At 30.8% G+C, this 12317-nt stretch overlaps 1 protein-coding gene across 1 annotated transcript in view; it reads left to right on the top strand.

The window, feature by feature from the left end:
- The window catches only part of Dpyd (dihydropyrimidine dehydrogenase), an 826486-nt gene that overhangs the window by 186096 nt on the left and 628073 nt on the right, over positions 1–12317 (top strand). The window contains exon 6 of the mRNA XM_010639922.3: positions 6124–6285. Coding sequence (XP_010638224.1) covers positions 6124–6285 — 162 coding nt within the window. The remainder of the gene's footprint in view (positions 1–6123; positions 6286–12317) is intronic.

Here is a 12317-nt window from a genome sequence, read left to right as displayed (position 1 = left end):
TTTTTTTTCTAATCATGTTAGTTTTATATGCTGTAAAAATCAAGTTGAGGAGTATGTAACTCCAAAGACTGTGTGTGTTTGTGTATGTGTGTGTACATGTGTGTGTTTTCATATGTATATGTGTTTTTTCCAGTTTAATGTCTCGAGGCTAGAACAAATTATTTTGTGAAAGAATAATATATTAATTTCCTTACACATTTCATCTTAAATGAGACTGGTTAAACTAAATTCATAGTTGTAAAAACTAATTACACTGTATAAAACGACTAAAATTCAGTATATATAAATATATATTAAGTTTTCAGAATAAAATTAGACAAACCTATCTTTCTGACTGCATCTGTACCTCCAAGACTATGAGTGTATGGGAAGTAAATTTTTTTTTTGTCTTCTGCTTACGACGTACATATCTGTAATGTCCTTTGACAAATATCTGAAAATAAATATGTTGTACCTTGAGGGAGCTTGGTAAAAAGAGGTATCCTCGTGCTTCTTTTTTTGTTCATATTTCTAAAGACATTTCTTGTTCAATGAATGTACATTAGTGCATTCACCATTAGATAACTCAAGCCAGAAATATAAGTAATGTTATTTCACCCTTCTCACACATGCAAACTTTTGAAGTTTAGCCCAAGTATTTTTTAAATGCAACAGATTGGGGTTTATCTTGGAAGAGCGCTTCCATCTGTGAAAACTGTCATTGGAAGAAGGAAGAACACTTTAAAATAAATCCACCAGCTGTATTGATAATCTTGTAGTGATATGAAGGCCTGAATATGATAGGACTATTTGTTAAATTAGTTATACCATATGACAGGAGAGCTGGCTTGTGAGTTTTCCAGCTCCTGATAATGACTTTAAAAAAATCACTAAATTATAGTGAAATGATACTAATGTAGTTTCAAGTCATATTTTAAAATACAAAGCCATATATTAAAAGTTGAAGTTTTTTTAAAATTAACTCACCTAAATGGAATGTGTTGTAATGAAAAACCCCAAGGAATAATTGAAAATTAAACACCTGCAAAAAAATGGCTGAATTAATGGGCTGACTAGCATTCCAATCCTATACTTTTGATTTGACAACAATCATTTTAAACATAATTTAAAATTTAAAATTTAAATTTAAAATAATTTAAAACTAATTTTTCTCTTTAGATCTTAAAAAAATGAGCTATGAAAGTTCCCTTGTCTTTTACATAAGATAGCTTTGTGCACAAAATTTCAGATATTTATCTTGTATCCTTTTTAGTGTAGCCCTTACATTTTCATTTTCTTCACACAAAGGAACACTAAAATGCTTGTAACTGATTCAATATCATGAAAAACCTGAGTTGAAGTTCTGTGTATTTTCTAGAAGGAGACTACTGGGGTGTCTGTAGAGTATCCTTCTTAATTTAAATTTGCTAATGGGGAAAGAATTGATGTTGACCTTAACGGGAAGAAATGATAATGCTTTCCTTTTCTAAGAGCTTTCTGACTGTCTCAGCTCTGAGTACCCAGATTCCTAAACAGTGGAATTCTCTACCATATCTGCAAGGTTACCCAAGAGAAATGGATTGCCAAGATGACTTCTGAGACATTGTTCATGTTGTCTCAGTCCATTTCAAAACCATTCTTCTATTCACTCTAGTACAGGCTGATGCTTTCCTTTTCTCAGTGCCACTGTATAATTTCCCTCACAGACTCTTTCTTTATACCACCTTTCTAACAATTTCACGTCATCAATTCAGTAATCTTGCTAGCTAATCCCTTAATACTGGAAATTTTCTATTGAAAAACTTCAGTCATACACTAAACTCCTAGTTCTAGTCATCAAGGTGGTCATAGTACAGTTCAAATATATATTCTAATCTTTTCCTAAACAATAAACTATGGTAGCAAAATCAAGTAATTACATCAATATGTACTCTAAGTTTTCTTGAGTATTTGCTCATATGATTCTCCCTCATATTTTATCTTTGTCACACTTGAAGTTATTTTGACTCCCACCCATTTACACCTTAAATTGAATGACTGTGACACTAATACATCATGGTGCCAAAGAGCAAGTATTTGCTTTTTTTTTTTAACAGACAGCATACTTTTGACTTAGAAAGGCACTCAATAAATCATTACTAACTTTTAAAAATATTAAGATCTTCCTCCAAATTTTGTTTTGGTGAAAGGGTTACACAGGGAGTCATGGAAAAGTAGAATTATTAGGCCATTTGGTGGCCAGTACTATCTATTGGTAGCTTAGGTTCCAGTTTTTTGACATCTATACCAAATCATGAGCCACAAGTTTAATTTTGAAATTTCTTTGAATTTACTCAAACAAATATCTAATTTCTTTTTTTCTTTTTTGGAAGGAACTCTGGACCTTGTGCTTGTGAGGCAGGTGGCAGCACCACTGAGCTAATCCCTGGCCCTCTAATTTCTTACTGCATTATTTTTAAGCACAATCTTGAAACTCATACTGAGGCTCCTGAAACAATCATTGTTCTTTTGCAAAAATCCTTAGGTTATTAATTGGATCACATTCTTTCTCTTTTCTTTCTGTTTCTTTTTTGTTAGAAGTACCCTTTTAATTACACAGTAGGATTTTTTAGTCATGAGTTAATCATTACATACTTATTAATTGGTGATATCAAATGTTCCTAAAATGCCGGGCAAGAGCAGGAAAGAGTAGTGACCACTGACTTAGAGATTATCAATAGCAGCAATTAACTGCTCAATTATAGGTAGTGAGAGGATCAGAGGTTTGACTATAAAGGATACTGATGAATTTTTTAGCTTTCGAGGAAAAAAGAACAATTGCTTTATTTTGCTATGTAATATTAATTAAAAGTTTGGAATGAATTTACGTGTTCAGCTGTAGATTTGTGTCAGGCACAGATGCATTTTTTTGTTGTTGTTCAAAAGAAAAATGTCTTCAAAATTCTGCTTCCTTATCCCCTAAAACATTGTCCAGTTTTCTATCTAATAATTTTACTCATATTATTTTGCTAAACTGCCTAAATAATTCCCTATACCTGAATTATAGTTTTGAAAGTAAAACTTTTGTTAAGATATAATTCACATGCCTTATGTTTTCTCATGTAAATGTGTTTGATAATTCAGAGATGTCTAGCATGTTTAGAGTTGCGGCCATCACCATATTTAGAGTTGCAGCCATCACCATAGCTAATTTGAGAACATTTTTATCACTCCAGAAAGAGATTCTATACTGTTAACAGCCATTCTTTATGTTATGTCAGACTGCCAGCCTGAGAAACCACTCATCTGCCTCTGTATCTATAGTTTTGCCTAAGATGGACAGTTTACATAAGTGAAATTGCATGTGGTCTACTGTGAGTGGCTTCTTTGATTTAGCATAGTCTTTTCAAGGTTTATCCATATTAAAGCATATATTGTTACTTCATTCCTTTCTATTTAAAAAATATAGTCTTTTTTGTATGGGTACATACATCATTTAGCCATTTATAAGTTGATTGCAATTGGGTAACTTCCATGTTTTAACTGTTATGAATAATTCTTGTACGAATATTAGGTTTTGCATGAACATATGTTTTCATTACTCTTGGGTGTACACTAAAGAATGGAATTGTTGAGTCATATGGTAATTTTATTTTTAATCTTGTAAGGGATTGTTAAACTATTTTTCAAAGCAGCTCCCCTGTTTTCCTTTCATATGAACAATGTATGAAGGTCCCATTTCCCTGCACCATGGCCAAACTGTTTATTATTTGTCTTTTTAACTCTTTCCATCCAAATGTGTAAGTACTATCTCATTGTAGTTTTGATTTGCATTTCTCTGATGACTAATGACCAAGACCACCTTTATCATTCTTATTGGAAATGTGTATATTTTAAAGAGAAATATTTTTTATTATTTTCCCATTTTAATTAGATTGTCTTTATTGTTGAGCTGTGAATACTAATATATTCTAGAATCAAATCTCTTACCATATATACAAGATGTGCAGATGTCTTATTCTGTTCTGTGAGTTCTTTGTCACTGTATTGATAGTACTCCTTAAAGCACAGAAGCTTATGATTTTGATGAAATTCAACTTAACTACCACCTTTTTCTCTTCATTCTGTTTCAGAAGTCATATCTGAGGAACTACAATATAGCTTAATGTCTTGAAAATTTAGTGATGAAAACTACAATTTAAGGAATTTTGCAATAAAATTCATTTAGTGGAATACAAAATGAATGCAATAGGCTAATTATAAATGTTGTAGTTTATGTTGAAAAGAGCTGTGTGTGTGTATGTTCACATGTGTATTCATGCATGTGTTTACATCAATATATGGATTGTACCTAAGTGATAATACTTACTGTAACTAGATTTTATTATATATTGCATCATGAACAGTATGCTTTTATATGAATCATGGAAGTATCATTTATTTGTTGTTTGAACCTTGGCCAAATATTTTCTTTTAAGAATTGGATTCCATACCACATTGCTACTATGCATTTAGGAAGGAAGACAAAACTATTGGTTGCTAAGGGGACACATTAAACAATAACTGTATTGCTAAGCAACACATGTGCTGTTAAAAGCATGTATTAATTTCTATTTTAAAATATTTTATTTCATCCAAGAGTCACAGTCTGATTATTTTAAAATAGATTTGTTTATCAAGCATTTGTTTCTGTTTATTTTGGTGTTCAGAAATTTTGTATTGTCCTGGATATCTTATATAATGAAAGATTATTGATAAACAGATGCAATAAAGGATTTTAAAGGGCTGCGATTACTTTAAATGTAGATAAGTAGTAAATATCATTCTTGATTTATTACTGCTATTATTTTTGTACTGCTGGTGATTTAACGCAGAGCCTCACATAAGTTAGGCAAATGTTCAATCACTTAAGTATATCTCCAGTTTGGTGATTGTTGTTGCTATTATTATTGTTGTTGTTGTTATTGACTTATCTATAGTTAACAAATATTTATACTTACATTTAAGGCTCTTCATTTGCTTCTTCCTAGAAACAGTGTATATATATTCTCAGAAACCTTAAATAGCATCTTAAAAACCAGAGGAAAAATAAGTGCCTTAGTTTAATACGGTTAAGCATATTAAACCCACATTTTTCTTGAATTGTACTTTTTTTAGCAGTTTTAGACTTAGTAAAAAAATCTAATGATAATTTATATTTATACTTGTATGTAATTTTCTCTATTAACCTTTAAATTTTTATGTAATGTCCCTTGTCCATGGAAGAATTCCATCTATGATAATTTAATTGTATTTATTTGTTGTCTGTCTTCTTGACTGTTACAATTTTTCTAACTTTTTTTTTCTTTTGATATCCTGGGCAGATCTTGGTAGCACTATTAAGGCCCAGTTCTTGTTTGTGATTTCTGTGAAAAAATATTCCCAATACTGAGCTTACTTTTTATTATTTATTCAGTAAAAATATATAGTTGTTCAGAATGTTTTTAAAAATGATTCAAAAATAACTGTTAAAATTAGAGGTCATCTAAGCTATTTTATAATACAGTAATCAGATGTAGGGAAAAGAGTGAGGAAAGATAAACTTGCTGAGATCTGGTCTAGGAGTCCCTGTAAAATGTCTTTCTTGTCTATGTTTGGTGAATGTGGTGCTAGTAAAGGATGTTAATCAGCACAGAGTATCATAAAACTTGATATTCTGAGACAAACCAGATGAATGGAAAGAAAACTTTTAACTGCTTCTAATTTAGGTATGTGGAGGATTACCTGAATATGATCTTTCTTGATGGTGTTCTTTTAAAGGGTAGTTTCAATGATCGGTTGATCAAACAGTGCTACTTAGGATACTTTTTAAAATTGAAAACAATAATTTAAGGCAGAATATATTAAGATGCTTCATAAATTAAAAGGTTTAATAAAAATATTTTAAAATTTTGATTTTTTAAAAAATTATTCTTTTATCCATATACAGTAAATACTTCTACCTGTCACCTACTCTGCTATTGTTGATGGTAAATACTAATTTAACATATATTTATCATAATATATATCATATATATGTCTTGATATCTTATTCTTTAATCTAGCTATCTAAAAAGTAATATATTTGTCATTATTTGATATTAAATTAAAGGTAATTGTTATGTAATAAAATCTTACTTCTTGTAGAACTATTATGGAGCTGCTAAGAAGATTTTTTCTGACAACCCACTTGGTCTTACTTGTGGAATGGTGTGTCCAACTTCTGATCTTTGTGTAGGAGGATGTAATTTATATGCCACTGAAGAGGGACCAATTAATATCGGTGGACTGCAGCAGTTTGCTGCTGAGGTATGTAAAAGGTACACTTGCTATCTGAAAATATTAATCCTTCGTGCTTTGCTGATACACAGTGTCTGTGGTGTGATGTACAGAAAAAGTATAAGATTACCTATAAAAATGAAAAATTTTAAAACCAATCAGTTACAATTTCTGCAGGTTTTTAAAATATTTTCAATGAAACTATATAAAATAGATAATCTGAAAGTTGATTTTATTCATTAACCTCACATTGAAGTTCAGCAAGGAGACTCTATTTTAAAAAGCTATGTTCTTGAACTGATTCTTTTCCTTAATCTTTATAGATTGAAATAATATTTGAGCAGTATCTTTTCATTTCTTTGAGGTAGAGAGATTTGAATTTTTTAAAAATTCTTGAAACTGAATAATATTTTTCAACAGCATTAAGAAAATGATTAGATTTTGAGAATTTATCAATTGAGAGCAGGTCTGATATTTGGATTAAAAATTTTAATGAAATAAAATGAATGTTCTTTTCTACTAGTCCTCCCATAAAATTTGGTTTTGGGTTTTTCTTTTATGAATCCTTTGTAAATGACTTTGGTTCTGTGAAATCCTTATGCTCTTAGGAATTCCTTATCTGGAGTCTACAAGTAAGTTAGTTCTCATGCATCATTTGAATTAACAGTTTAAAATTAAGTTACAATAAGATTTTATAATCTTTAGGGATGAGTTGGCTAAAAGGCCAAATTAAATACCTGTCTACACAAGATTTTTAGTTAATGACTTACCTATATGCTTTTGTCAACTTAAACACAATGTAATCTTTCCCTTTAGGACCCTTTGTATAATATCCCTACAGCTTAAGTTTCACTTTGCTTTCAGTAATAAATCAGGGTTATTTCCTTCTTGCTTTCTGACAGGTTAATTCTATGGAAAGTCTTCTGGGAATAAGAAAATAGAAACAATTTGATGTTGTGAGTTGTTGCAATAAATTCTTGGATTTAATTTCTTTCCTTACCAAATTCAAAGCTGCATTAGGCTTAGCTGACCAGTGCAAGTTATAATCTTTACAACCTGAGAAAATTCTTAGTTGATGGAGAAGATTCACTGAAATCCTCTTCATCTTCCTTTGGGGACCTATTGTTTCTTCATTAAACCAGAGAGCTTTCTTGGGTTACAGTAAAACAATGGTTATATTGTATGTATATAAAGTAACACTACATTTTTAGACAAAGATGAGTTAAAATGTTACAATTAGTTATTGATCTTGCCTTCAAGACAAAGAGGGGAGGGAGGAAGGGGGAGAGAGAGAGAGAGAGAGAGAGAGAGAGCAACATTGTCTCTGTAGAAACTTTCACTTGTTTTTAATGAGCTTCTATTACCCTTCCCCAAAGTGCTGTTTACTTATTTGAAAATCCACTTAAAGAGCTTCATATGTAACCTCAGTGTTGTACAGAATTTATTAGAAACTCAATAAAACTTGACTATGGCCATACTTGGTTCTCTCTGAACATTTTACCTAATGAAAAGTGAAATATTAAACTCCAGTAACTGTGTTTTTTCACTGAATTGAGGAATTTATAAAAAAAGTATCTTCCTATTGCATTCCAATTATATTTTTTATAATGGGTTTCAATATAAATAATAAATAAAAGTATCCTTATTGGAACTAACAATTAAAGCTTTTGACTGTGTTTTAATGTTTTCTTTAGGATTTTTTTTTTCAATAAATCTTATATATCCTAGGTCAAAGTGGAGTTTACCTAAATTTACCTGACTGTAAAGCTGCTAGGAAACATTATCAGTGTGAATATCTTGAGAAAGGTTAAACTGAAAAATATTATTCATTCCAACTAATAAACTATTGACATGAATACAGGAGTCAGAACGCAACTGATGCAAATGATTTTATGATTTGATTGTTTTATAAAACTAAGATTGATTTTTGACCTTTAAAGAAATAGAAATCTATTTTTCAGCCAAATTAAGCAAAGGTTAGAAAAGCAGACTAAAATAGAAGAACATTTTTCAGAATTGTTTGTCTAGAACTTATAAGTGATTTTTAAAAATATCAACTTTTTGTAGTCTGCCATTATTGGTTAAGTGCACACCTTATCCTTCTCCATTTGAACAGAAACACTTTGGTGAAGGACTGTCCTGGAAAAGAAATAAACAATAAAAAGAATATTTGCAGTGGACTCCAGAGGCTGGCATTTTGTTTGTTTTTGTTTATTTTTTTGTTTTGTTTTGTTTCATTTTGTTTTGTTCCTATGTTGTTTCTGCTCTTCAATCACTAGGTATACCCTTATCTGCAGTGTCAGTGTGCTGACTGACCTTCCCTCAGATGCTTTTCTGTGTCTGTGCCATTTGCAGACTGGTTCTGTGGTTTTAGGAGTCAATGTTCTAATAATATTGTAATTCTTTACTAATTCAGCTTCAGTAAAACAACTTGGAAATATAATTTGACAAGTATTTTATCAGTCTCCTGATTTTTTTTTTTTTTTGATACCAGGATTGAACTTGGGTCCTTGCACTTGCAAGACAGGCCACCGAACCGCTGAGCCAAATCCCCGGCCCCTCCTGATGTTTTTTAAATTTCTCTGCACAAATATAACCTTTGAAATTTTTATTTTGAAAATCATTTGAATATTTACTTGAATATTTAAAAATCATGTTTACTATTTAATAAACTAACTAGATTCTCATTACCTCTCATATGTAAATAGTGGATTGTAAGAAAAGGATAAATGAAAATGGATTCTTTACCTGTTGCCTAAAGTATGAAAAAAAAAGAGATTTAAATAGAAAACTGACTGTATGTCAAAACTCAACTGATATTACAGATGTATAAAGGCAATGGAGGAAAATTAAAATTCTCAGGTTTAATGTTTCAATAAATGTTAAAATGAAAGAGAACCAGAAAATTGGCTTTTAAGTATTACTTCCCAAATTCTGAATTTTAGGAACACATTAGATTTTGAAATTAGTGGCTCAATATAGTATTCAATTTTAACCATTTTAAAAAATCATACTACCAATTAAATATATTGTATTTTATGGTATATGTTTCTTGGAACTTTACATTTATTTGGATTTTATTATTTTAGTTAAGAATGGAGCTGAAAATGAAACTCCAGACCAAATCAGGTGACTCATGGAGCAATATTCCCTTTAGATTTTTCTTTAATTTTCTTTCTGTTTAAAATATCTCCTCTCTTTGGCATTACCCAGTTTTTTCTCATCAGCCTATGGTACTTTCAATAATGCAAATTTTTATCACAAAATTTATGTAATTTTATTTGCTCTAAGCTAAACATATTTAAGTTAAAATATTGAATGTTTTCGTATTAGTCAAACATTGATTATTGAATCTTGTCTGTGTCACCTCCCTTCAACCCCCTTTTGACATTTTTTTTTTCTTTTCTTTCCTTCCTTTCCTCTGCTCCCCTCCCTACTTCCTCTACCCATTTGGACATTTTCTTATCTCACAATATCTATTACACATTTGGCCTCATTCACACTAGGGTAATGGGAAACAATAAGAATCAAGATGTATCTTGTTCAGGTACAAATTCCCTATGATGAATGTGATCATTTTATGTATATCTAAAATGTTCTAATAAACTTAATTAATTGAAAAAATGTATCATACAAGTCAGATGAAAGCATACTCTTACTGTAATAAATTAAAACAATATAAGGTATACAGAGCTAAGGTGTTTATTATGATAGGTGCTAACCTCAATTAGCTATTCAGCACTTAAAAGTCAGAGCTGATCTAAATTCAGATGTTTGGGCAGGCATCATGGTGCATGCCTCTAGTACTTACGAGGCTGAGGCAGGAGGATACTGAAAGTCTGAGGACAGCCTTAACTACATATTGAGTTGAAGGCCAGTCTGAACTACATAGTGAGACCCTCAAAAAGAAAAAAAATTCAGATTTTTTAGTAAGTGTAAAATAATACAAAAAATTTAAAATGTCAATAATAAATGCTTTTTATTGTTTATATGTTGGAAGATAATTTTTAGATTACTTTAAATAAAATATTAAAATTTAAAACAAAAACCATATAATTTACTACTGTTTCATGATTTTTTTATGTCTGGTATGGTGTTTTAATTTTTGCAGTCTTTTTTTAAGAATATTGTTGACTACTTTGGGCTTTTACTCTGTAACATGAGGATAATATTTTTCTTAAAAGTTAAAAAGTAGGGCCTGGGATTTAGCTCAGTGGTGCTGCCACCTGACTTGCAAGCACAAGGTCCCAAGTTTGATCCCTGGTACAATAATGATGATGATGATGATGTATTATCTTTCCAGGGATATATAAGCACTCATTTTCATATTTTTTGGGGAGTGGACTCTGCTCAAATAAATTGATCAGTGTTTATAATCAAATTTAAAAAACTACTACAATTCAAATAGGCAAGCGTTACAAAAAAAGTTAAGTAACATTTAACAGTTATTTAAATTACACAACACTCATGCTTAAATACTAGAATAAGTATTTTGAAGAATTTTCAATAAAGAAGAAACATATTCACTCACATTAATAGGTGAATCTCTTAGTAGGCCTAATTGTATTTCTACCCCTTTTCATCTGGAATATGAGATCACTAAAGTCTTAAACTCATGACTTTCACAAATATATTTAAGGACACTATAAAATATGTCCTAATAAACAATGGAGATTTCATTTCCTATTAGAAAAAATATATTTCTATGATACATTCAATCAATCAAATAGAGCAGTAGAGATAGTGAAAAAATGCAAACTCCAACTGAAGCTATTCATCATAAAGAGTAGAATTTATGCACAAACTGAAATGTGAAACTAGATGCAATCTAGATGTGAATTATGTTGGTTGTTTTACAAGTAAGATGATCAAATGACTAAGGTAATTTGGAGAGTAGCACAGCTATTTTTAATAATTAGCTCAGTGCAGCAGACACAAACCAGGACTGTCCCAACCAAACTCTTTGTGTAAATATAGAAATAAGCCCTCAATAAATAAGAATTGAATTAATTAAGCAAACATTGAACATTAGGTATGGTTAAGAATTGTTTTAAGGCAGCTTTTGAAGGATAGGTCCTTTACTTTATTATATGCAAATCAATAAATGTGATAGAAATTAGCAGCAGCCTGAGAGACAAAAGTCACACGGTCTTTGAAATGGGTACAAAAAATTTTAATTGTTAAAAGTCACTATTACTTCATATTTAAAACTTTCAATAAACTAATTTTTTTTTTTTTGAGATAGGGTCTCACTATGTATTTGAGACTGACCTGGAACTCACTATGTAGCCTGGGCTGGTTTCGAACTCACAGTGATCCTCCTGCCTCAGCCTCACCAGTGCTGGGATTACAGGTGTGCACCACCACACCGGACTTAATTAACTAAAGTTAGAAGGAGCACACCTCAGTATAACAAAATCCATATCTAACAAGTTACAAGCGGATTGGTACTTAGTGAAATGAAATGTAAAAATGTTTCCTTCATGATTTGGAATCAAAAACAGACACCTATTTTCACCACTTTTATTTAGTATTGTACTAGAAATCTTAGCAGAACAGTGAACCAAGAGAAAGAAATAAGCGGCATTCACATTGGAAAAGGAAATGATAAATTGCCACTGTTTGCACATGGCATGGCTTTATACATACAAAACTCTACTCTACCCAAAGACTATTATAACTAATATGTGAATTCAGTAAATTGTCAGGACACAATATCAACACACGGAGGTCAGCAGCTGTTTTATCTATCAGCGTAAAGGTGTGATAAATATTTGAGAAGATAGACATATATAACTTGGTATAAACATTACACAGTGCACACATGTATGAAACTATCACATGGTACTCTAATATCTTGCATGATATTAAGAGTCACTTAAAAAACAAATAGCAACAACAAAAAACAAAGATGTGATTTATCTGTGGTTAGCATCAGTAGTTAAGAATAAAAATAAAGCCGGGGATTTAGCTTAGTGGTTCTGCCACCTGCCTGGCAAGCGTGAGGACCCGAATTTGATCCCCTGTACCAAAAAAAAAAAAAAAAAAAAAAAAAAAAAAAA

Source organism: Fukomys damarensis, unplaced genomic scaffold, assembly GCF_012274545.1.
Source record: "Fukomys damarensis isolate Sample0158 unplaced genomic scaffold, DMR_v1.0_HiC HiC_scaffold_33, whole genome shotgun sequence".
Taxonomy (NCBI): Eukaryota; Metazoa; Chordata; class Mammalia; order Rodentia; family Bathyergidae; genus Fukomys; species Fukomys damarensis.
Note: the sequence above shows the minus strand (reverse complement) of the source record. Positions and strands in the feature narration are given on the sequence as shown.